Here is a 25,352-nt window from a genome sequence, read left to right on the forward strand (position 1 = left end):
TGTGGGATCATGCTCCAAATCGCGCCTTCTATTTATACACGTTTTACAACTCTTTAACCCCGCATCATTCTCATCATCTATACCAAAGTACCGACTACCCCAGACAGTTGCCGAGATAGCACGCGGGGACATGCCACTTCGGTGGTAGGCCAAGATGGGGCCAAGCATCTCGGCCATCCGTGCCCCTCCAATACCAGCACACCATAAGATAAATATCCTGGGCATCCTTCTTGGTCAATGGCTTAGCGTGGAGGAAGGCTCACCCCGAGATCCTTTCGGCCTAGGCTACCCTGGGGAAGAGATGAACAGTTGGGTGAGATCAGGACCTCGGTGTTGTTGGGCCAATGATGCGAGCGTCAGTCAACATATAGCAAATTCAAAAGAGGTGTCTGTGCAAGCCATAGGTTCTGTCGACACATACTTTGTCCGTTAACTAACAAAGACTTGGGGGGACAGAGAGATAGTCCAATGGGCATGTGGAGAGGCAGTGTAAAAGAGGCGATTTTGCGGTTCGTGAGTACAATTTGCCCTCATTCTACTGACGCAAGCATATATGAGTGATTGTGTTCAATTCTCAATATCATCTCGGTCACCATGAAGGTGCAGGTCTGCTGTGTGGAACCAACCTCGCGTGGTCTGTAGGGTCAAGGAGAGGCGAGGCGTGGGATGCCTGCCAAGAGGCTCCGAAGGCCCACCCGCCCCTATCACGATAGAGCACCGGGTTGCCAGATGGCAGGAGAATTGATCAAGGTAAGTATAAATCATGGAGAAATTTACCAATTGGTATCCAGTCTGGAAAGCTCCCATTATATCCCCAGCTCTCCGTTGTACGAGACTCGAATGATTCAACTCTCTGGCGTTGGAGAAGTCTACGGTGGATCTGCGATTGACAGGTTTATACCAATCTTGGAACAGCTTCCCGACAGTGTTTAGCTACCCCAACCTTTGAGTGAAGGAGTAGATTATATTGAGCACTATTTCTGATACTCTTGATGGTGCGTTCTAAGACACATTCTTGTACCCCGTTGGAAATGCCCTGTCCGCGTGGAAGGGAGGGAGCTTGTGGCGGCGAAGGCACGAGGTAGTTTAGAGTCGAGACCGGGTGAAAGAATAGACAGCTAGGACTTCTCAGCCCGGGATAGTCTTTTTCACTTCTGAAATTCGCTGCTTATCGAGCCTTTCAATCGAAATTGGAGAGTTCTTCATCTCCTCTACTTTGCCCGGCACTAATCGCATTTGTTTCTCATTCTCATTCAATGACGCAGCCCGTGCCCCTGTATCACGTGACACCCCATAAGCGACACCTCAGCAACGACAACAGCGGCCTCCTGAGGTCACTTCCGCTTCTTCAGATTCCCTACCCCCTCACTCTATTCCCCCCATCTTCTCGTTCTTTCTTAATTCCCTCCTTACCACTATTTCTCCTTTCCAATTCCGTTTTCTTTGCGTGGCGTTTCCTTGGGTGGTCAAGGTCGTGCTGCGGCCTAAGTAAATATGGCACCTCTGCCCATCAAGTTCACAGAACTGGTCAATGTACGTCGCGCTTCACTTGTGCCCCAACTTTGAAACCCTGAATACTAATTAATTCCCTGTTACAGCTGACCGCCGTTGGTATCGATGTATGCTCGCTTATGCCACCCTCCCCCAAAGTCCCGCTTCGCGACCAGCTCCCGATGCGCGACGGATACCCCGGTCGCGCCCGGAAGACTGCCCGATGCCATCTTGGTCCTTTACTAACATCTGCTCTGCTCAATAGCCAGGTTCCATCGGATTCAACCAATGCGTGAGTGATGAACTTCCCGATGCAAAATAAACGGCGATGAAGAAGTGGCTAATGGGGCGGTTATCGCACGGACAGACTCTCGAATCCGATCATTATGTTTGTGTTCGCCAGAAGCTCGAGACGGACGAGAAGCCACAAGTCATCATTGTTGACTTGAAAAATAACAATGAGGTTATGAGGCGACCGATCAATGCTGACAGTGCTATCATGCATTGGAGCAAGAACATCATCGCTCTCAAGGCCCAGGGCCGCACAGTTCAGATCTTCGATCTTGAGGCGAAGCAAAAGCTCAAGTCCGCCGTCATGAACGAGGATATTGCATACTGGAAGTGGTTCAGCGAAAGGTCTCTGGGTCTGGTCACCGACAACGCCGTTTACCACTGGGACGTCTATGACGCCACTCAGCAGAACCCGGTTAAGATATTTGATCGACTTCCCAACTTGGCTGTACGTTCGCTCTGTACTCGTCGGTCTTTTGTGGTTGTCGTACATACTGACTGTGGTTCTATTACAGGGTTGCCAAATAATCAATTACCGTGTCAACTCCGAGGAGAAGTGGATGGTCTTGGTTGGTATCAGCCAACAGCAGGGTCGCGTTGTGGGTTCAATGCAGCTGTACTCGAAGGAGCGCGGAATTTCACAGTTCATTGAGGGCCATGCTGCTGCTTTCGCGGACATTAATGTCGAGGGCTCTGCTCTCCCTCACCACCTCTTTACCTTCGCCGTCCGAACCCAGACCGGCGCCAAGCTTCAAATTGCCGAGATCGATCACCAAGAACCGAACCCGAGATTCCAGAAGAAGGCCGTGGAGGTATTCTTCCCCCAAGAAGCCGTCAATGACTTCCCTGTGGCGATGCAGGTCTCCACTAAGTACGACTTGGTTTACCTCGTTACTAAGTATGGCTTTATTCACCTATATGATCTCGAGACTGGTACCTGCATTTTCATGAACCGCATTTCCAGTGAGACTATCTTCACAACTGCTGCGGATAACGATGGGGCAGGTCTGGTCGGTGTCAACCGCAAGGGTCAGGTTCTGTCCGTCAGCGTTGATGAGAGCACAATTATCGATTACCTGATGAACAACCCCGCCATGTCGGGTCTTGCCGTTAAGCTCGCCTCCCGAGCCGGACTCCCCGGGGCCGACCACCTGTACCAGCAGCAATTCGATACTCTCATCAACTCAGGCAACTTTTCCGAGGCTGCCAAGGTTGCTGCCAACTCTCCCCGTGGATTCCTCCGTACCCCGAGACGATCAATCGCTTCAAGAACGCCCCCCAGACCGGTCAGATGTCGGTCATCTTGCAGTACTTCGGTATGCTGCTTGATAAGGGCTCATTGAACAAGTATGAGAGTGTGGAGCTGGTCCGACCTGTGTTACAACAAAATCGCAAGCACTTGCTGGAGAAGTGGATGAGCGAGAAGAAGCTGGAGGCTTCAGAGGAGCTTGGAGACATCATTCGCCCCTATGACATGCCTTTGGCCCTGACAGTCTACCTTCAGGCTAACATTCCTCACAAGGTCGTTGCTGGCTTTGCTGAGACCGGTCAATTCGACAAGATCCTCGCTTATTCCAAGCAAGTTGGCTACCAGCCCGACTACACCCAGCTTCTGCAGCACATCGTGCGGGTGAACCCTGAGAAGGGTGCGGAGTTTGCTACCCAGCTTGCCAACGAAGAGACTGGTGCTCTCGTGGATCTTGACCGGGTTGTCGATGTGTTCCTGTCTCAGAACATGGTACAGCAGGCTACTTCTTTCCTGCTGGATGCCCTGAAGGACAACAAGCCCGAGCAGGGTGCCCTGCAGACCCGCCTTCTGGAGATGAATCTGGTCAATGCTCCTCAGGTTGCGGACGCGATTCTGGGTAATGAGATCTTCACCCACTACGATCGCCCTCGCGTCGCACAGCTTTGCGAGAATGCCGGTCTCATCCAACGTGCTCTGGAGAATACCGATGACCCGTCCGTCATCAAGCGCAACATCGTTCGGACCGACAAGCTGTCTCCCGAGTGGCTGATGAGTTACTTTGGCCGTCTGTCTGTGGAGCAAACCCTTGATTGCATGGATACTATGCTGGAGGTGAACATTCGCCTAAACCTGCAGTCCGTGGTCCAGATCGCGACTAAGTTCTCCGACCTTCTGGGGGCCAATCGCCTGATCGACCTCTTTGAGAAGTACCGTACTGCTGAAGGTCTCTACTACTATCTTGGCAGTATTGTCAACCTCAGCGAGGACCCCGAGGTGCACTTCAAGTACATTGAGGCTGCCACTGCTATGAATCAGATCACCGAGGTCGAGCGTATTTGCCGTGAGAGCCAATACTACAACGCTGAGAAGGTCAAGAACTTCCTGAAGGAGGCTCACCTGACTGAGCAGCTCCCTCTCATCATTGTTTGCGATCGCTTCAACTTCATCCACGACCTGGTCTTGTACCTCTATCAGAATCAGCAGTTTAAGTCCATCGAGGTGTATGTGCAGCGCGTCAACCCCTCCCGTGCACCTGCGGTCATTGGTGGTCTGCTTGACGTCGACTGCGATGAGAACATCATCAAAGGTCTCCTCAGCAGCGTGGATCCCGCTTTGATTCCTATCGATGAGCTCGTCAACGAGGTCGAGAGCCGCAACCGTCTCAAGCTGCTCCTGCCCTTCCTCGAGGCTACCCTTGCCACTGGTAACCAGCAGCAGGCTGTCTACAATGCTCTCGCCAAGATCTACATCGACAGTAACAACAACCCCGAGAAGTTCCTCAAGGAGAACGACATGTACGATACCTTGACTGTCGGAAAATACTGCGAGAAGCGTGACCCCAACCTGGCCTACATCGCCTACCACAAGGGCCAGAACGATCTAGAGTTGATTAGCATCACCAATGAGAACTCCATGTACCGTGCCCAGGCCCGTTATCTTGTTGAGCGTGCCGATCCCGAGATCTGGACCTTCGTTCTGAGCGAGAATAACGCCCACCGACGCTCCCTCGTTGATCAGGTTATCGCTACTGCTGTTCCAGAGTCCACTGAGCCTGACAAGGTTTCAGTCGCTGTCAAGTGTTTCCTCGATGCTGACCTCCCCGGTGAGCTTATCGAGCTGCTCGAGAAGATCATCCTGGAGCCCTCACCCTTTAGCGACAACACCAGCTTGCAGAACTTGCTGATGTTGACTGCTGCCAAGGCTGACAAGGGTCGTTTGATGGACTACATCCACCAGCTCAACGAGTTTTCCGCTGATGAGATCGCCGAAATGTGTATCAGTGTTGGTCTGTACGAGGAGGCCTTTGAGATCTACAAGAAGGTCAACAACTACCTTGCTGCCGTCAACGTTCTTGTTGAGAACATTGTCAGCATCGACCGTGCCCAGGAGTTCGCTGAGCGTGTTGAGCTGCCCGATGTTTGGAGCAAGGTTGCCAAGGCTCAGCTCGATGGTCTCCGTATTTCTGACTCAATTGAGTCCTACATCCGTGCTGGTGACCCGTCCAACTACAACGAGGTCATCGAGACCGCCACCCACGCCGGCAAAGACGAGGATCTTGTCAAGTTCCTTCGCATGGCCCGCAAGACCCTACGTGAGCCTGCTATTGACACTAGTCTCGCCTTCTGCTTTGCCCGTCTGGATCAGCTTAACGAGCTTGAGGACTTCCTCCGCTCTACCAACGTCGCCAATATCGAGGCTTCCGGTGACAAGGCGTACGAGGAGGGCTACCACCAGGCCGCCAAAATCTTCTTTACCAGCATCTCCAACTGGGCCAAGCTGGCGACTACCTTGGTGCACCTCGAAGAGTACCAGGCTGCTGTTGAGTGCGCCCGCAAGGCCAACAGCGTCAAGGTCTGGAAGCAGGTCAATGAGGCCTGTGTTGACAAGAAGGAGTTCCGTCTTGCGCAGATTTGTGGTCTCAACCTCATTGTCCACGCCGAGGAGTTGCAAGCCCTGGTTCGCCAGTATGAGCGTAACGGCTACTTCGATGAGCTGATCGCTGTCCTGGAGGCTGGTCTCGGTTTGGAGCGTGCTCACATGGGTATGTTCACCGAGTTGGGCATTGCTCTGACCAAGTACCACCCCGACCGCGTGATGGAGCACCTCAAGCTCTTCTGGTCTCGCATCAACATCCCTAAGATGATTCGTGCCTGCGAGGAAGCGAACCTTTGGCCCGAGCTAGTCTTCTTGTATTGTCACTACGATGAGTGGGACAACGCCGCTTTGGCTATGATGGAGCGTGCTGCCGACGCCTGGGAACACCACTCCTTCAAGGATATCGTCGTTAAGGTTGCCAACCTGGAGATCTATTACCGCGCCCTGAACTTCTACCTGCAAGAGCAGCCCCTTCTCATCACGGACCTGCTTCAGGTTCTCACCCCACGTGTCGATGTCAACCGTGTCGTGCGCATCTTCCAGAGCTCCGACAATATTCCTCTAATCAAGCCCTTCTTGCTCAATGTCCAGACCCAGAACAAGAAGGCCGTCAACGACGCCATCAACGAGCTGTTGATCGAAGAGGAGGACTACAAGACTCTGCGCGACTCTGTTGACAATTACGACAACTTCGATGCTGTTGACCTTGCCCAGCGTCTAGAGAAGCACAATCTCATCTTCTTCCGCCAGATTGCCGCCAGCATCTACCGCAACAACAAGCGTTGGGAGAAGTCGATCGCCCTGTCCAAGCAGGACAAGCTCTACAAGGACGCCATCGAGACAGCCGCCATCTCCGCCAAGTCCGAGGTGGTGGAGGATCTCCTCCGCTACGTAAGTCATGTTTTGTTTTTTAAAGCTTTACTTCCTCACGCTGACATGTAAACAGTTCGTCGACATTGGCAGCCGCGAATGCTACGTCGGCATGCTCTACGCATGCTACGACCTTATTCGTCCGGATGTGATCATGGAGATCTCATGGCGCAAGGGTCTGCATGACTTCACCATGCCGTATATGATCAACTTCCTGTGCGAGCAAACTCGCACAATCGAAATGTTGAAAAAGGACAATGAGGAGCGCAAGTCCAGAGAGAAGACGCACCAGGTTGAGGAGGACAACACTCCGATCCTGGGCGGCTCGCGACTGATGCTGACGCAAGGCCCAGTCCCGCCCGCCAACACCATGCCCTACGGCCAAGCCAACGGCCTCAACCCGCAGGCCACCGGCTACCGAGCATTTTAGACCCCTTGAATCCTCTTTCTTTTTCCTATGTGTAACATAAAGCGACGTGATGACCTCTTGGTGCGAGTAAAACGAGATGGGGGACGGGCAGATCACCAGCTGGTGGAGGGACTTCATGCCCGTTAATTTGGTCCTTTTTTCTATTCTCTTTTATTACTTACTCCAATGTATTTGATAGGCTTTGTTCTTGAAGCTACCCGGCCTGGACCGTGGTTTTCTTTTCAGTAATAGCATTGCGTTCTCGACTTCCCCTGTCTCTCTCTTTCTCTTTCTCTTTCTCTCTCCCGGGCTCACCGTTACTTGTGTAAGAGTGCCAGTACCCAAGTGCCGGTGTTACATGTGCATCAAATTTGCAACCGCCAAGGACGATCAGATGAAGAATCGCCCACTGCCAAGACGCCAGGGGCCATCATTTGCAATAATTTGCACGGAGACAAATAGTTAGAACCGCGAGGGATGCCCAGCCCGGTGGGTTTGATGTTTTATTCGCCCCACCGAGCGTGGGACATCAATCTAGTCCGCTTGGCCAGTGGAGTTCAGTCACCTCGGCAAGTCGCACTCAATCCAGGCCCATCTCTTGGCCTATTTCAGACTTCTATCATTCAAGATGGGAGTCACGCGTACATTTCCAGTGTCCCAGAGCCCGAAATTCTTTCCTCTGGAATGGAATCGTGCATACTCAGCCCCTATCCGGACCGGCTAGATGGAACAAGGGAAGGTCCGGGGGTGTATTTTATTTTCCCCGTGGAGAAATTGAGCTATGTGCATAGCTGAGAATGTCGATAAGCCATGCACCTGGGAAAATAGTGGAAGAATCGTGGCAGTGAATTTTTCCGTTCCCCGCTACCGCTGTTCGCGGCGCTTAGTTTCTTTTCCGTAAATAGCGCAAATCGGAGGTAAGCTAGGGGCCTCCTTGATAGAGTTATTGCTGACGTGGATGCGATGATGACGTTGTGGACTACGGACTACGGACTACTTAGAGCTATGAGAGTTGAGTTAAGTGCGAGATAAGGTGGTCAAATCTCGGACGATGATTGAACGAGATGGCTCGATTCCAGGTGCCTTATCGTGGGGTATTTAGTCTGTTGAAGGTGGCAATCTGGTTATAAAGGATCTTGGACAGGTCGAGATCCGCAGCTTCTGGGCACGGCGATCATTCGCCAAATTCTGAGGATCATTGCGTCTACCATATATTCTACGCCCCGTATGCTTATGTATCTATTGCCCGTGGTTCTTGGTCTTTCACTTGGCCACTTTACTTGGCCCGCCTGACTGTATTTCTGACTGGAGGAAATATGTCATTTAGGAGACCACCGCAGCGCCAAGTTCAACAGGAGTAAGGGGATTGCCCGGAGTTTGAAACGTGACTCTCATGGTGGCTCCTCATTGCAGCGCGGTCCTCGCGGTCCTCATTGTCGGATGGGGCCACCGAGACGGCTGGTCTACCGCATTTTAGTTCGGAGATTGAGAGACTAGGAGATCCCTTCCTCGAGAGATTGGCACGCATTACCTGACCTGAAGTGCTTTTGCGGGACCTTTTTTTTTTTTGGCGGGACAATGGCCTTAACCTGGGACGGAACAAATCGCTCCCATGAGTCAAAGTCGGAGATGGGATCGGAGTGGAACTCCTAAGTTTAAAGAAGATGGGAAATCGGAGTCTGGAGTCGGAATGACTTTCCCCGAGTTGAACCATTCAGAGACTGTCATGTCCAGCACGGCGTGAAGAATTGATAGATTTGATTGGTAGTATGTGGGGGTTTGGTCTGCACATGTCGAAAGTTCTCCGAGTCTGCCCCGGACCCTGCAGGTTTTCCGTCGATATCCGTGCTAGAGTTAGGTATCTAGACTCGACTGAACTCGTAACCTAGGGCTGATGGGGCCCGAGGACCCGAGGTTGTCCTGGGCCTAATCCACCCGATCATGTCGAGATGTAGGCAGTAGCCTCGATGAGATCATCGGGGAAGATGGAGCCGAAGTCGCTAGTGAGGGAATGAGGGGGGTTGGGGGAGGATCACGATAGAGCTAATAGAAATACATAAGACCCGCCGGAAAACATAAAAAAAGAAAGAAAAAACAAAGTCTAGAAAAGCTGGGCAAACCCTTAGAGTCGAACGGTGAACCGGTGAAGAGAGTTGTTACCTCATTGCGGGAGTCACAGCGAACCCCCCGGAAAAGCTGCAGATCGCCTCGTGATCCTATCCCTTCTATCCCTTCTCTCTCTACTTTCTCCTCCTTTTTATCTACCCCTCCTCGTCCATTTTTCACTTTTCTCCTTCCGAGCTCCTGTTTGCTTCTACTGTAATCTGATTCCAGGGAAATCAATCCTTTAATACCCTATCCCTGGAGTGATTGGCCCTACTTCCTGCCAAATACGGGAGTTCAGAGCTTCGTCCCAGCTTCTAGGTGAGTCACTCCGGCTATCGCTGCGATTGATTGGCATTGCCGATGAATGATTCGAATTGACTGACTCTCCTCCAGGCTCTGTGTGAACTATCGCCAGTCTCTCACTTTCACATCCTCCCCCGCCTTGCATCATGGCTGCCCCGCACCGCCAGCCGGAGAGCGCTATCAATGATGCCGAGTTCATCGAGGACCACGCCGGGCACCACCAGGACTCCGTCCACCGGCGCCTGCGTGCCAACTCGACGATTATGCACTTTCAGAAGATCCTGGTCGCCAACCGTGGTGAAATCCCCATTCGTATTTTCCGAACAGCTCACGAGCTGTCCCTGCAGACGGTCGCTGTCTTCTCCCATGAAGACCGTCTCTCCATGCATCGTCAGAAGGCCGATGAGGCCTACATGATTGGCCAGCGTGGTCAGTACACCCCCGTCGGTGCCTACTTGGCCGGCGACGAGATCATCAAGATCGCCCAGGAGCACGGCGTGCACCTGATTCACCCCGGCTACGGCTTCCTTTCGGAGAACGCCGACTTTGCCCGAAAGGTCGAGAAGGCGGGCATTGTTTTCGTAGGCCCGACCCCCGACACCATTGACGCCCTGGGTGACAAGGTCTCTGCCCGTCGGGCGGCCATCAAGTGCAATGTCCCGGTTGTTCCCGGTACGGAGGGCCCCGTCGAGCGCTTCGAGGAGGTCAAGTCCTTTACGGACGAGTATGGCTTCCCCATTATCATCAAGGCCGCCTTCGGTGGTGGTGGCCGTGGTATGCGTGTCGTGCGCGACCAGTCAGAGCTGCGCGATTCCTTCGAGCGTGCCACCTCCGAGGCCAAGACTGCCTTTGGTAACGGTACCGTCTTTGTCGAGCGCTTCCTTGACAAACCCAAGCACATTGAAGTCCAGCTGCTCGGTGATAACCAAGGTAACGTCGTTCACTTGTTCGAGCGTGACTGCTCCGTTCAGCGTCGTCACCAGAAGGTCGTCGAAATTGCTCCTGCTAAGGACCTCCCCGTCGAGGTCCGTGACAAGATTTTGTCCGATGCCGTGAAGCTGGCCAAGTCGGTCAAGTACCGCAACGCCGGTACCGCCGAGTTCCTGGTCGACCAGCAGAACCGCTACTACTTCATTGAGATCAACCCCCGTATCCAGGTCGAGCACACCATCACGGAGGAGATCACTGGGATTGATATCGTTGCTGCTCAGATTCAGATTGCTGCCGGTGCTACTCTGGAGCAGCTCGGCCTGACCCAGGACCGCATCTCCACCCGCGGTTTCGCCATTCAGTGCCGCATCACTACTGAGGACCCCTCCAAGGGCTTTTCCCCCGACACCGGTAAGATCGAGGTCTACCGCTCTGCCGGTGGTAACGGTGTCCGTCTGGACGGTGGTAACGGTTTCGCGGGTGCCATCATCACCCCTCACTATGACTCCATGCTGGTCAAGTGCACATGCCGTGGCTCTACCTACGAGATTGTGCGCCGCAAGATGCTTCGTGCTCTTGTGGAGTTCCGTATTCGCGGTGTCAAGACCAACATTCCCTTCCTCGCTTCCCTGCTGAGCCATCCCGTCTTCATCGATGGTACCTGCTGGACCACTTTCATCGATGACACCCCCGAGCTCTTCGCTTTGGTCAGCTCTCAGAACCGTGCCCAAAAGCTGCTCACCTACCTCGGTGACGTTGCCGTCAACGGCAGCAGCATCAAGGGTCAGATCGGCGAGCCCAAGTTCAAGGGCGAGATCATCAAGCCCGTCCTCAAGGATTCTGCAGGTAATACCATAGACGTTTCGCAGCCCTGCCAGAAGGGCTGGAAGCAGATTATCGATTCCCAGGGCCCTGACGCCTTTGCCAAGGCTGTTCGCGCCAACAAGGGCTGCTTGATCATGGACACCACCTGGCGTGATGCCCACCAGTCGCTGCTCGCTACCCGTGTGCGTACCATCGACATGCTTAACATCGCGCACGAGACTAGCCACGCTCTCCAGAACGCTTACAGTCTGGAGTGCTGGGGTGGCGCTACCTTCGACGTCGCCATGCGCTTCCTCTACGAGGACCCCCTGGGACCGCCTGCGCAAGCTCCGCAAGGCCGTTCCCAACATTCCCTTCCAGATGTTGCTGCGCGGCGCCAACGGCGTTGCCTACTCCTCTCTTCCCGACAACGCCATCTACCACTTCTGTAAGCAGGCTAAGAAGTACGGTGTTGACATCTTCCGTGTCTTCGATGCTCTGAACGACGTCGACCAGCTCGAGGTCGGCATCAAGGCTGTTCAGGAGGCTGGTGGTGTGGTCGAGGCCACCATCTGCTACAGCGGTGACATGTTGAACCCCGCTAAGAAGTACAACCTTGATTACTACCTCTCCCTGGTTGACCGCGTTGTCAAGCTGGGCACCCACGTTCTCGGTATCAAGGATATGGCCGGTGTTCTGAAGCCCCAAGCTGCTCGTCTGCTGGTTGGCTCCATCCGCGAGCGCTACCCCGACCTTCCCATCCACGTTCACACCCACGACTCCGCTGGTACTGGTGTGGCTTCCATGATTGCCTGCGCCCAGGCTGGCGCTGACGCCGTCGATGCCGCCACTGACAGCTTGTCCGGTATGACCTCTCAGCCCAGCATCGGTGCCATCCTGGCCTCGCTTGCCGGTACCGAGCAAGACCCCCAACTCGACGCGGCTCACGTCCGCGCCCTGGACACCTACTGGGCTCAGCTCCGTCTGCTCTACTCTCCCTTCGAGGCTGGTCTCACCGGCCCCGATCCCGAGGTCTACGAGCACGAGATCCCCGGTGGCCAGCTGACCAACCTGATCTTCCAGGCCAGCCAGCTCGGTCTCGGTCAGCAGTGGGCCCAGACCAAGAAGGCCTACGAGCAGGCCAACGACCTCCTTGGCGACATCGTCAAGGTTACCCCGACCTCCAAGGTTGTCGGTGACCTGGCCCAGTTCATGGTCTCCAACAAGTTGACCCACGAGGACGTCATCGAGCGCGCCGGCGAGCTAGACTTCCCCGGCTCCGTGCTCGAGTTCCTCGAGGGTCTCATGGGCCAGCCTTACGGTGGCTTCCCCGAGCCTCTACGCTCCAAGGCCCTCCGTGACCGCCGCAAGCTCGAGAAGCGTCCCGGTCTTTACCTCGAGCCTCTCGACCTTCCTGGTATCAAGAACCAGCTCCGTGAGAAGTTCGGCGCCGCGACTGAATGCGATGTTGCCTCTTACGCCATGTATCCCAAGGTGTTCGAAGACTATCGCAAGTTCGTGCAGAAGTACGGCGATCTCTCCGTTCTGCCCACGCGCTACTTCCTCGCCAGGCCCGAGATTGGCGAGGAGTTCCACGTTGAGTTGGAGAAGGGCAAGGTCCTCATTCTCAAGCTTCTCGCTATCGGTCCCCTCTCCGAGCAGACTGGTCAGCGTGAGGTCTTCTACGAAGTCAACGGTGAAGTTCGCCAGGTCAGTGTCGACGACCAGAACGCTTCCATTGACAACATCGCCCGCCCCAAGGCCGACGCCGCCGATAGCAGCCAGGTCGGCGCGCCTATGAGCGGTGTTGTTGTCGAGATCCGGGTGCACGACGGCCACGAGGTGAAGAAGGGTGACCCTATTGCGGTGCTGAGCGCCATGAAGATGGTAAGTGCTCGTTTCTCTACATTATCAAATCTCACAATTACTGACTTGACTAGGAAATGGTCATCTCTGCTCCTCACAGCGGCAAGGTCTCCGGTCTTCTTGTCAAGGAGGGTGACTCTGTCGACGGCCAGGACCTCATTTGCAGGATTGGCAAGGCATAAAAAAGAGCCTAGATGGTTTTGGCTTCTGTGTATAAGACGTGCACGACCTTGATGCGCAAAGATATGACGATAGCTTCTAGCGTTGGGTGTCCCTGAGGGGCTTGGTTTTGTCATGGTTTTTCTGTTGGTTTCATTATATCTCAATGTTGAATGGTATTTTAGCTTTTTATCTCTATTTGGTATGTAATCGTCGCATTGTGTAATACCTACCTAGTCCATCGTGCGGCTGCGCCGATGATAAGCAGTCACGGCCTACTGGGTTAGCTTGCCCAAAAGCCATGCCGGATGGAACAGCGAACAGGGACGAAAAGCATCAATGTCTGGGGATACGTCGGTGTTTCAAGACAGCTGGGCTCCACATCCGTGAACCAAGCCACCACTAATCGATTCCGCAATTCAGAGACTCCTCAGGGACTCTGGAAGTCCGCAACTGCTTTCTCGGTACCAGATTTAGTCGCCGACCCCAATCATCTCCCCGCAAACCCCCAAAACCAAATTGCCGATCCACCCGTCTGCATCACCAATAAACTGCTTTTGTTTCTTTATCTCGGCAATGCGTATCATCGCATGCGCTACTGCGGAATGCCCTCCGAGGGCAGATAAAAGCAGATTTCGGTCCTGATCGTCGAGCACGCCAGCCAGGGTTCAGGAACCACCCCGAGTCCAAAAACTAATACGATTTGTGTTTGCTTCAGGAACACTCTGTCTCACTTGAAAGACACACGCGTTGACTACCTCTCGCCTTTGAACTGCTCACCAAGATGGAAACTACTCGTCGTCCATATACCCTCTCCCTCGCACACCGCGGCGTCATCCAGGGCTCCACCATCTCCGCCGGTTCGGATTTATGCCATTACTTCGGCGGCGTGCGATATGCTCTCCCGCCACTACAACGCTGGCGTCGGGCCCGTAAGCTTCCATCATCCTTTACCTATGGCAGCAAAGATGTGCCCGGTGTTTGCGATGGTGGAGCGGGACTATGCCCCCAGCCTGGATTCCTGGATCTCTCGCCAGAGAAGCCTGAAGCATGGGACGAGGATTGTTTTCAGTGTAACATTTGGGTGCCCACTGGAACACCTCCACGCGGTGGATGGCCGGTTATGATTTTCATCCGTGAGTGGCCTGCAATTGGTATTTGGACGAGGACAATGACTAATATGTATAGACGGTGGATGGCTTCAGTTCGGCTCGCCAAATAGCTTCAATGCGGCGGCACTGATCGGCGAGACGGAATTTAAAGCTGTTTTTGTTCTACCTGCTTACCGAGTCAATCTGTTTGGGTTTTTGTACTCTGCGGAACTCGAGCAGGATGCGGCAGGTGTGGGAGAGACTGTTGGCAATCATGGATTCTGGGACCAGAGACTCGCTCTGGAATGGACGAAGGAGAATATCAATTTGTTTGGTGGAAACCCGGATCAGATCACTATTTCTGGATACTCCGCAGGTAAGTCACAAAGTCATATGTAAGTGACAACCTGGACCACCCATCCTAACACCCCCCTCCCAGGCGCAAACTCCGTATTCCACCAACTCGCCTACGACCTGCGCCAACCCACCACCCACTCGATTGTCCGTCAAGTCGTGATTTACTCCAACAGCCCAGCCGTCCAACCCAAATCCCCCCGCCGAAACACAAACCCAGTTCAACGAACTGCTCACAGCCCTCTCAGTCCCCCTCTCCCTCTCCGCAGCCGACAAATTGGCCCGTCTCCGCTCCCTCTCCTCCAAGACCCTCCTCGACGCAAGCAAAACAATAAACATCCACCAGTTCCGCCCAACAACAGATGGCACCTTCATTCTGCCCTCCCTCTTCACATCCTTAGACAATGGCACCTTCGCTCAAGCCTTGCTGTCGCGAAATATCCGCCTCATACTAGGCGAGTGTTCCGACGAACGCTTCCTCTACGCCACCTGGTTCCCACCCAAAGCAAATACCCTCGCGGCTTTACGCACTCGTCTAATCGCAGACTACCCAACGCACATCGTCGATGCAGTTCTACCACTCTACTACCCCAATGGAACCCTACCACAGGGTATCAAGAACTGGGACGAAGATGCCTGGGGCCGTATCTACGCCGATATGCAAGTCTACCATATGCAACGTGGACTAATTTACGCTTTGACGTGTAATTCTGGCGGGGTTGATGCGTCGGCGTTGATTCATAGGTATAGGATTGAGTTCCGGGCGGAGTGTATGAGGGGGATTCCGGCTGAGTGGGGGGGTTACGCATTCGAGTGATTATCCCTTGTGGTTTTGGGGGAATGGGGATGTCCTGACGGAGAAGGAGAAGATGGTGACTTGGGAGGCGCTTGTTGGACCTTTGAGTCGGTTCGTGAAGAGGGAGGAGCAATTTGGCTGGGGGGGTAAATGGGAAGGGGGTCAGGGTAATGAGGAAGGATGGAGGGGTTGAGATATGTGGGGATGAGCTTTGGGAGGAGGGCATAAGGGTGTGGAAAAGAGCTAGAGATGTTGATGGAGGGAAGTCGAAGCTTTGAGCTTGATGACGGTGGATAGATGGTGATTTTGGGAGGAAGGAGGAGTGGAAGACCTAGATACGTTTTAGGTACGTGTCTTTTTTTTTTTTTTTGATTTGAAATTTCGAGCGTAGTATCGCCTCTGATGTCTGGTCACACCCTGTCATTAAGTACTCAAGTCTCCTTGACACAGGCGATCCAAATCATCGTGATCGTGAATATCCGTCTAGCCCTTGCTAGACGGGACGAGAAGTGATCGACGCGCTTGTGGGTAGCTAGTACTTCGTCTACGCGCACTTTTCCACGCTAGACCAAAGTACCGGATACCTTGACCCACCGCGAACGGGATGTGCGCATCGAGCTCTCCCCGCATTCTTTCTTACGTCAAGCTGCAGTGCATCGACAAGCAACATCATAGATCATGGAAGGTTAGATCGGAAGTTAGATATCTCAGATTATCTCAGATCCGATGCATCAATTGCGTAGTGTTTATGACTGATCTCCCGATCCAGACTACGATAAAATAGCATCACCACTCCCGACCTAGGACTGATCACCAATCATCGTAGATACCAGTCAGCTTTCAAATCCGCCCGATGAACCAGTTAAACCACGGCCCGAGGATTCGAGCAACACGCGACACCTGACCCTGGCTCTCCAGTAGCAAGCCTCATAAAGCCGAGCTTCCCCTCCTCCCCATCACCTCTGATTTTTAGTTCATTATCTAAAATCAAAAGGCAATCGGTACGTCCTATCCTTCACTTTTCTTCTACCAAGCATACCCAGCAGAGGTTATGAGTTATATATCACATCCGCCCCAAATGGCCACCGTCTATCTCTCACCCCCGGCTCAATGACGTCTTCGACTCACCCAATCCTCACCTCATCCAATCTCCATTAACACATGCCCACTCCTCCTATTCTCTCCCATCAACCTTCCTACTAACATCATTTAAAATTGACCAGCCCCTAGCCCAAAGACTAGGAACCAAACTCCATTACGGACTGCTTCCTCTTCGAGATCTCAAACTCCAAAATGACCGACAACACCCCCCCGTCACTGGAAAGGCGAGCCAGGTAACCGACACGAGCACGGCAACCCCTGGGGCCACGGCGGAGCCAAAGGCCCCGCTCCTCGTGCTCCGTGGGCTTTGACGCCGGAGATGACGGCCAACTTGAATAACCGTCGAGTCAGTTTCTCATTTCCCTTGGACACTAATATGCAACGGTCAGATGGAACATAGATGCTGATACGGTAAATGTCCAGGGTTCGGATACTTCCACCTCCTCGCAGAATGCAAACGAGCCCAAGAGCCCGCAGACTGTTAGTGAGCGGCGTCGGTCGAGTTCCGGGCGGGTCTCTTCTCTAACCTGCAGAATGTGAAGCGGGAGAATACCGATCCAAATATGGCGGGTCGACGGGCGAGCTGGAATGAGCAGCGGGAGCAGGGAGGGTTCTTCTCGAAGTGGTGGGATGGGTATACTCGTGGGCACTAGGAGATTAAACAGACTAGTTCTGGTCTTGACTTGATGTCGTCGCCTTACCTTGAGCTTACTGTGTTTTTTACTTTCGATGCTTGTATTTGGAATATTCATGAATGAAAATGATGATTCATATTGATGATACTTCTTGCAATTGTAAGATACATCACACGGTCTTCTCACGCAGATAATTTGGACGTGTGGATCAGATGCCCTTAGTTATGATCTCTTGTGTGTATATATAGTGGAGACATGGGGAAGGATATGTGTGCCCACGGAAGCCAACCCGATCCGTATTTTATCACTTGCATGCGACAGTTGGGGCGACCTATGCATATAGATGACTATCGTCTACTTAACAATAGAAAGACTTTTGCTATGGTGGTTTCAGCTTCTGGCTTGATTCCTCGCTTATCTCGGATTTCGCGGCGGCCGTCGTAGGCTAGAATGGATGCAGTACTTTCAGGAATAAGCTAACGTTGAATGGTGTTTTAAAGGCTTTGGAAGCGTAGAAAAAGACCGCCTATTTCTTGAAATCGATAATGATATAGTGATGGAAAAATAGAGGATGATGAAAATTCTCGCTACATAACCGCGAAGGAGGGAAAAATAATGTGCGGTTACAATTCGACTTTCAACTTGACTGGGATTCTGACGCTGAAAACCGATCAGATCTCTAGGGAATATAAAAGGTGCTCTATAAAGTGGATTGTTCGGGATGAAATTGGTTCGGTCAAGATGTAGAACAGCATGCACAATGCCAAGTTGCCTGGGAAAGTTAGCAAGGAAGTTCAAGTGGGCCGAAGGCAATGGCTGAAGCTAAGAGAGTACGACTACAAGCTACAAACTACTGCTACGCAAAGGGCACCAGGTGTAGACAGTAACGACAAGAGATAGGCCAGAAGGTGGTCCCTCCCACCACAGCAAAGCTGGGTGGGAAATAAGACCCGACTCTTCAACGAGGTCAAAGACCAGTCAAGCGAGTCGTGGCTGCCCAGAACAAGTCCAGTGCAGCCACCCTTTTCAAACAATGGTTATGCGGAAACAGCACCTCATGTGCAGCCTGCATTGTGAAAAGGAGAGCAAAAATTGGTTCAAGGTAGTGGATTCATGTCTCTAACACGCCTATCCTGGTTGCCGTGGTAGAAAAAAGAAAAGGTTTCAGAACACCATATCCGACGCAGGGAACAGGAGCGTCCTGGGCCGTTTTTTGTTTCGGAGAAATTTTGGGCTCCCTTCGATGCATCGTAAATCACAAGGTTCAACCGTCCCCCATCATCCTCACATGTCTTGGGACATTTACCGAACGATGCCGTCGAAGCGGTTCTTGAACCACTTGATGGTCTCGCTCTCGCTGATCTTGTGGCTGACACCGATGGGGGTCTTGCAGCGGCGACGCTTGGCAACACGCTCACCAGGGCGGGTCCTATTTGAGAAGAAAAAAAATGTCAATTTTGCTCCCCATCATGGGTTATTGCTGAGACCTCCTTGGGTAGAAGGCTCTGCTGGGTGGTGCACTCACATGCAGCAGTAGAAGTCCATGCCGTAGATACCGATACCGGGGTCGTACTTGATACCGAGATCGATGTGCTCGGAGATACCGAAACCGAAGTTGCCGGTCTCGGAGAAGTTACGGCGGCGGAGCTCGTACTCCTTGACCTTGAGGCCACGCTCGAGAATCTCCTCAGCCTTGGGGCCACGGACGGTAACGTGGACGGCGATCTTCTCGTTACGGCGGATACCGAAGGTACGGACGGTGTAGCGGGCCTTGGAGTAGACGGGGGTCTGACCAGAAAGCTGCTCGAGCACCTTGGCGGCACGAGTAAGTCTGTCACCAGACTCGCCGACGGAGATGTTCAGCACGAGCTTCTGGATGCGCAGCTCGCGCATGGGGTTTGCGCTCTTGTCCTTGGCGTCCGACTGCATGTCCGTTAGACTGTGCGATGCGATTGAGAGAATGTGTTGGGGTGGTAACATACCATGGTGTTGGTGTGTGGGCGTGGAGGTGGTTGTCGTCGAGATCGAGAAATCTGCAACACACAAAAAGTGGTTTGTGTGGGCTTCTGGTCACGGGACTCAAGTCACGAGATGCGAGAAGCGAGAGGCTTGGCGCTTAGCTAAGGGGGCCGTTTGCTGAATCATCCTCGCTGACTCATCAATCATCCGGAGAACCTGAGTCCACCAGCTCAAAGCTAGGCTCGTGTAAAGGATCCCGCGTCTCGCTCGATACCTTCCTGTTAAGAGAGCCTCGTCGCTGTCTTCCTACTTTTTGGGCCCCAAGTCGCATTCGTGCGCGCAACTCCAGGCAAAATGGCCGCCAACAAGAATGGAAAGATGGTGAGTATTAGGGCCTCTTTGGGAATCCCAGACTCGTGTGCTCAATGGCTGTCGCTAACTACTCTCCTCTAGGCAAACCTCGTGAGTTCAATTCAACGACACTCATACTCCCCTACAAGACCCTCTAACATGCCTGTAGATCAACTATCGTATGCGAGTCACACTCAACGATGGTCGACAGATGACCGGCCAGATGCTGGCATTCGACAAGGTCCGTCAATTCTGCCTCTCACAAAAGTTCTGGGGCTAACTTTCGATTCTTCTTATAGCACATGAACCTCGTACTCGCCGACACGGAAGAATTCCGCCGCACCAAGCGCAAGTCAAAGGCGGCCCCCGGCGCGGCCAACACTCAAGTCGAAGCAGAGGAGAAGCGAACTCTCGGTCTCACTATCGTCCGCGGCACTCAGGTCGTTTCCTGCTCCGTTGACGGGCCCCCTCCCGCCGATCCTTCTGCGCGACTAGGTGCTACCGGTCCCACTGGTGCTGGCGCTGCCGCGACTCTGGCCGCCGGCCCTGGTATCAGCAAGCCCGCTGGTCGTGGCCTGCCTATCGGACTTGGCGGTCCTGCTGCTGGTGTGGGTGGTCCTGCTCCTCCTATGGGCGGCTTCCCTCCCGGTGGTTTCCCTCCCCCTGGATTCGCCGGTCGTGGAGGACCCCCCCGGTGGACCTCGTAAGTGATCTCTGATACTGTGCAATAGACAGATATATACTAATTCTCTCGGGATGCAGCTGGCTTCGCTCCCCCTCCTGGATTTGCTCCTCCCGGTGGTCCTCGTAAGCTCTCCCTCCTCGCATTGAATATTTGCAATAGTCCAGCTAACCGCTTCATCTCAACAGCTGGCTCTTTCGCCCCTCCTCCCGGATTCCAGCCCCCGGGTCAGGGACGAGGATACCCCCCGCCGGGCTTCGGCGGTCGATGATTGGTTAATGTACACTGAGGGGGGTCCACCGCTTCAAATTAGCGATATTTGCAACCTGGAAGGAGAAATAGCAATGGTTCAATGCTACGGGACCACGGTCTTTATTTCGGAAAAGAGAACACAGCGCGTACGGGTCAAATCAACCCAGTCTAACGGGCCAGGCGTTGCGGCGAACGTGGAGGTCATGTCAAGGAACAAGTCATGACATCCTTTTTAGATTGACATTTAGTTACCAGAATAATGCTAGCTAGCTCCTACCTTACGTCTCGAAGCTGGTGTCGCGACTTATCCTCTTCGATCGTTTCTCGAAACTTAGTCGCCAAGGCACACTAGTATTTATTCGGAGATTTTCTATAGTATACCTGTCCGGGATCTTGGAACCCTCAATTCTCAAGTAGTTAAATTTCGATGGAGCCCCACCGCACCTCTTCAGGACATGAGATTTCTCATGACGTGGTTCGTAGTGTTGGAGAGTCTGTAAACAACAAAGGTGTCATCCCTCTCCCCTCGAGTAGTCTCAGTTCCACGTCATTCCTGTAGATCTAACTCCATGTTCTCCAAGCCTGAGTTCTATCTCCAAATTCTGGGCCTGAAAAAGCCCTGACTTGGCAACATAGAGAGTGTTTCGAGAGGAATCCGGAATCGGGGTTCATCTAATTTCCTTGATTGTGCTGACTTGGCTGGTGCGGGAAAGATTTATGTTGTGTAAAACACCCAGCACATGAACCTTGCCGTGACAGGGTCGAAGCGCAACTCTAATACGGCAGCAAAGTTGTCCAACATCAACTGAGCAGGCTCCTTTGCGACCTCTCTTGTAAACACCCTATGGTTCATTGATTTCTTAGAGCAAATGGCCAAGAACGTAGTCGGCTTCGCCATCGCTCTTGCAAAGGGTTTGTGCACCCTGTCACTTAGAATTAGGGTGAAGGAAGTGGTCCATTGCATAGACTGCTCATCTTTTTTTTTTCTGTTACTTATCAGAATGGATGATATTGGTCAGTTATAAAAATTTATTATGTGGCAGAAACTTGCTGTGAACTAGAATGTAGTATTGTCCGTGTCGCAGTGTTTCTTCCTCCTTGAAGTACTTGCATGCCATTCAGGCTAGTCCGTGAGATCTATGTAGCGATGACGATACAAAGGCGAGGCCTCGTATATAGTTGGGCTATCCTCGAAAATTACGGGGCCGCACTGACTATACTTTCTACCCGTCAGTTTGGCCTCTCGGTCGCGAGCTGTGCGTGTTTCAAAAGAGAAATATGTGATCACAATCCTCATGAAATCCTGCCACCATCAAGGAACAGGGAAGAAATGGTTTCCATCATCGATGTCGTTCGGCCACACCGCAACAAACATCAGCGGTCTATTAGCAAGATAGCCTGATGGTTGGTCAAGAGCCAGTATATTGACCATGAAAACCTTTATAAGTAGCCTCCAAACCATATCATCTTTTTTTTATCAAGAATCCAAGTGACTTAGCATTCTACAGAAGACAAGCTCAATTCTTCTATGTCTTCTTCTGACCCTTGCCAAATTTTGCTGTGACGAATACAAGATGGAACAACGATTGTGTGATCGAGCCAATGAAGCGAGTGACTCTCTAGCCGTGATTGATGGAGAGCTTCATTTCACATACCGCGATCTCTTGACCAAAGCCGACATCCTGGTTGTTGACTTGATGAAGAAAGGAATCGAAGTGGAAGAGCCCGTGGGAATTGTGATAGGGACAGGCTGGCAGCAGGTCATTGCCCAAGTCGCCGTGTTGAGAGTCGGGGGGGACCTGTACGCCGCTCGATCCAGCTGTGCCTGACGACAAATTCCACGCTATGCTTGGTGATTTGGAAGTGCGAATAGTCATGAAATCATCTAGCAGCCACGCCAATGAAGACAAGAGCCTCTTCAGCATTATTGCCGAGATATTAGAAGAAATCCTCGGCGTCAAAAATTTAGGCACCAATGACAACATTGTTTCTCTTGGCCTATCGTCAATACAAGTTGCTCGATTTCTTGGCTTGATCAAGCAAAAGCTTGGGAACCCGCTATCAATCAAAGACATCTATGTGAACCAGAAAATTGGAACTTTGGCAGAGCATCTGAGTCAAGACAAGGCAATAAACTATGGACCTTCTGAGATCTTGCAACTTGAAGCCGACAGTCATTTTGCGGACGACATTGAGCTGATCCCGAGCTGGTCATCCGAAGGTCGCGTCTTCCTTACTGGTGCTACCGGATTTGTCGGTGCTAATCTCTTGTATCGCTTGCTCTCCAAGCCATCCATGAAGGAGATAGCATGCCTCGCTCGGGGTAATAAACATCACTCACCTATGGACCGAATACAAGATGCTCTCAAGAAATACGACCTTTGGAATGGAGACATCGCGCAGAATATAAGAAAAATAATCGTCTTGGATGGTGATATGACACAAGTACGTCTTGGGCTATCGCAGAGTCAGTATCAGTGGCTCACTAATTGGTCACCAGCAGTTTTCCATGCAGCTGCCAAGGTCAATTGGTATGGAAAGATTATGCAAACTCCTCAACCAGGCTGGCTTCTCACTCAAGGAAATCCCGTACTGAGAGTGGCTGGGAAGATTGCAAGCCATGGATGGTCTTGAATCGAGCCCTTTGCTATCTATGATGCCCTTGCTTGCAGAACCTGTTCTGCGTGGTGCAACCCGTCTCCAGACAAGCAAATATTCTCCGGCTTACGAGTGTGTGAATACTTTGAAGGCAATCAGCGGCCGCGACGACATTTCTTTTGTCCAACTTAATCCGGATCTAATCCAAGAATTCATCGAGTTCTGGACCCGCAAAGGATTTCACAGTTTTTGAGTTGGGGTTGACTGCTAGACATCTGTCCATCGATGGCCTTGTTTCTTTCGACGGTATCTCCTTTGCAGCCTATCCATTGCAAACAGATTAGTTTGGCACATCTAGTGTCCATGTATAGCCTCATATTAGCTTGACTTGAATGCCTATGCTGTGCGATTCTTTTCTATCCGGCGCCCACTCTACTCATTTCCCCCCATCCTATATCTAGCCTTACAGCTTGACTTGGCCTCGATGTGTATTTCGATCGAATTGCAGGCGCTAGTCAGTGATTTGCTATCTGCCAACCTTGTACTTCCGCACACAATCGAGCAGAACTTTTACCGGGTGAGTGTAGTGCTCTAGGTTGCAAGTGGCTGCCAGGTCGCTGCTAGGAAGGTGTCATACAGCACTGGGGAAGATAATGCTATGGCAAATAGGGCATCTTGATGAGTAAGATCATCGATAGACGAACACTAGGGACGATATGTAGGTGACACTTCCCCCTGCGTCTGTCATGTGATTGGACAAAGGGAGACCCTCTGGATGAGGGTCGACAGCAGAAAGACAAGTCGCGTCATGGGATAAGTGAGCGCCTTAAAATGCAGGCTGAAGGACGCGCTTGAAGCTAGACCGAAACAGGTAACTATTATGTGAAGATTCGAGCGATCGTCCTTTGCGCCTATTTGGTGACACCAGCGTAGTTACGACGAACCTCTTGTCGCAAATTGCTTTATGATCAATGTTTTTCACTAAACCCTACTGAATCCTCGACATGGAGATATACGTCCAAGCCCGAAAGTAATTGAATTTACCTGTGAACTCAGCTCAGATGACCCCTGAGGCTCATTCGCAAATGTATATTTTCGTCTGGAGACCCGCAGTATTGTGTTTCTCAATCTCCAGACTTGACGCAAATTCACTTTCTTGATCTCTCTTAATCTACCTGTTTTCCTTGAACAGACACACCCCATGACTAATGATAATTGATACGAATTTACCCAATCCGAAAAATGGATTTAAGAAATGAGCAGCCGGTGTTAAGGCACGTGACCATGGTCAACGCCGGTTGAGTCGACTAATTCCGCACCCGCAGACCCCCAACCCCAACCTAGGAACATCACACCAAATTGCCCCGTGTGTCCTCCAGAAACTCATCATGGCTGCTGTCATCAAGGCGATCAACGCCAAGATCCGCTCCAATAAGGTGGCGGATTACATCTGCTCAACCCGTACGTCTTGAACCCGCCCCGAGTTTCCCGCCGCGCCCCCGGACACCGAGATCGGCCATGAGATTCTCTACCCAACAAAGAGGACGAGAGGACGATCGCGAGGTCTACGAGACGGAGCCATATTTGATTCTCAGTTTTGAGCTTGGGATCTGCTTGCTGAACAGATGACTGACCATTATGACGCAGACTTCTGGGGCCCTGTCTCCAACTTCGGTATCCCCATTGCGGCTGTGATGGACACCCAGAAGGACCCTGAGATGTAAGCTTGACACACATGCTATGCGATCATTCACACCCGTCGTCCCTATCACACTTCCGAGCTACATAAACGTCACCTGAATCGTTGCCCTAACTCATCTCCGATACCCAGTATCTCCGGCCCGATGACCGGTGCTCTGGTTGTCTACGCTGCTACCTTCATGCGCTACTCCCTCGCCGTCACCCCTGCGAACTACCTCCTCTTCGCCTGCCACTTGACCAACTTCGGTGCTCAGAGCACACAGGCATACCGCTACCTCAACTACTGGAAGTACGTATCCTTAAGTCTTTCATGTCCCCCTTCTACAACATTTGCCCTAAAAACCTAATCACCAAACTAACCACATTGTTTATCTGCAGCTGGGGTGGACGGGAAGCTGCTCTCGCCGAGGCAGCCAAGAAGGGCAAGGATGCCGCTGAGGCCGGTGCTTAAACGCCCGACTCTTGTATTGTTTCATTAACTTGCATGTTTTGTACCTCTCGCATCATTGCATCTCTACACACCTGATTTCTGTATCGCGCCAGGATGACTGGTCATTTTTTGGCCTGGGAAGGGAAAAAACGGGTGTATGGAGAAGGAATTGCCCGAGGGATGATGAGTTGCAGGGTGGACTGGGGATGCTTTTGACCGCGAGATACACATCGGACGTAGTGGCTGATGTGCTTATCTCGTTACTGTACATAGAACTCTCGGAAATTGGAATGCTTCGAAAAGAAGTTCATTTATCAGCATGTTCATTG

General features: G+C 52.3%; 7 protein-coding genes across 7 annotated transcripts; 6 read left to right on the forward strand and 1 right to left on the reverse strand.

Annotated features, from left to right (window-relative positions):
* Positions 1-1,494: 1,494 nt before the first annotated feature.
* N7477_001688 (uncharacterized protein) lies at positions 1,495-6,926 on the forward strand (the record flags this gene model as incomplete). The annotated part of the gene is made up of 7 exons (XM_056963351.1): positions 1,495-1,533; positions 1,599-1,692; positions 1,761-1,783; positions 1,859-2,230; positions 2,298-3,068; positions 3,131-6,517; positions 6,573-6,926. The coding sequence occupies 7 exons, from the start codon at positions 1,495-1,497 to the stop codon at positions 6,924-6,926; spliced, it is 5,040 nt and encodes a 1,679-aa protein (XP_056826270.1).
* Positions 6,927-9,460: 2,534 nt separating this feature from the next.
* On the forward strand, positions 9,461-13,096 carry N7477_001689 (pyruvate carboxylase; the record flags this gene model as incomplete). The annotated part of the gene is made up of 3 exons (XM_056963352.1): positions 9,461-11,347; positions 11,397-12,935; positions 12,989-13,096. The coding sequence occupies 3 exons, from the start codon at positions 9,461-9,463 to the stop codon at positions 13,094-13,096; spliced, it is 3,534 nt and encodes a 1,177-aa protein (XP_056826271.1).
* A 761-nt stretch (positions 13,097-13,857) lies between these two features.
* N7477_001690 (putative carboxylesterase) lies at positions 13,858-15,335 on the forward strand (the record flags this gene model as incomplete). The annotated part of the gene is made up of 4 exons (XM_056963353.1): positions 13,858-14,209; positions 14,262-14,540; positions 14,604-14,677; positions 14,700-15,335. The coding sequence occupies 4 exons, from the start codon at positions 13,858-13,860 to the stop codon at positions 15,333-15,335; spliced, it is 1,341 nt and encodes a 446-aa protein (XP_056826272.1).
* A 3,017-nt stretch (positions 15,336-18,352) lies between these two features.
* On the reverse strand, positions 18,353-19,035 carry N7477_001691 (60S ribosomal protein uL5; the record flags this gene model as incomplete). The annotated part of the gene is made up of 3 exons (XM_056963354.1): positions 18,353-18,479; positions 18,576-18,973; positions 19,033-19,035. The coding sequence occupies 3 exons, from the start codon at positions 19,033-19,035 to the stop codon at positions 18,353-18,355; spliced, it is 528 nt and encodes a 175-aa protein (XP_056826273.1).
* A 328-nt stretch (positions 19,036-19,363) lies between these two features.
* On the forward strand, positions 19,364-20,313 carry N7477_001692 (small nuclear ribonucleoprotein-associated protein; the record flags this gene model as incomplete). Its single annotated transcript, XM_056963355.1, has 6 exons — positions 19,364-19,390; positions 19,463-19,471; positions 19,530-19,601; positions 19,660-20,035; positions 20,123-20,167; positions 20,231-20,313. The coding sequence occupies 6 exons, from the start codon at positions 19,364-19,366 to the stop codon at positions 20,311-20,313; spliced, it is 612 nt and encodes a 203-aa protein (XP_056826274.1).
* A 1,826-nt stretch (positions 20,314-22,139) lies between these two features.
* Positions 22,140-22,928, forward strand: N7477_001693 (uncharacterized protein; the record flags this gene model as incomplete). Its single annotated transcript, XM_056963356.1, has 1 exon — positions 22,140-22,928. One exon carries the CDS (start codon positions 22,140-22,142, stop codon positions 22,926-22,928), a length of 789 nt encoding a protein of 262 aa, XP_056826275.1.
* A 1,352-nt stretch (positions 22,929-24,280) lies between these two features.
* N7477_001694 (pyruvate transporter MPC1) lies at positions 24,281-25,044 on the forward strand (the record flags this gene model as incomplete). The annotated part of the gene is made up of 4 exons (XM_056963357.1): positions 24,281-24,353; positions 24,540-24,612; positions 24,724-24,882; positions 24,972-25,044. The coding sequence occupies 4 exons, from the start codon at positions 24,281-24,283 to the stop codon at positions 25,042-25,044; spliced, it is 378 nt and encodes a 125-aa protein (XP_056826276.1).
* Positions 25,045-25,352: the final 308 nt, after the last annotated feature.

Source organism: Penicillium maclennaniae (genome assembly GCF_028827695.1).
Source record: "Penicillium maclennaniae strain IBT 15551 chromosome Unknown utg000002l:1.0-2354659.0:1.0-2356205.0, whole genome shotgun sequence".
Classification (NCBI taxonomy): Eukaryota; Fungi; Ascomycota; class Eurotiomycetes; order Eurotiales; family Aspergillaceae; genus Penicillium; species Penicillium maclennaniae.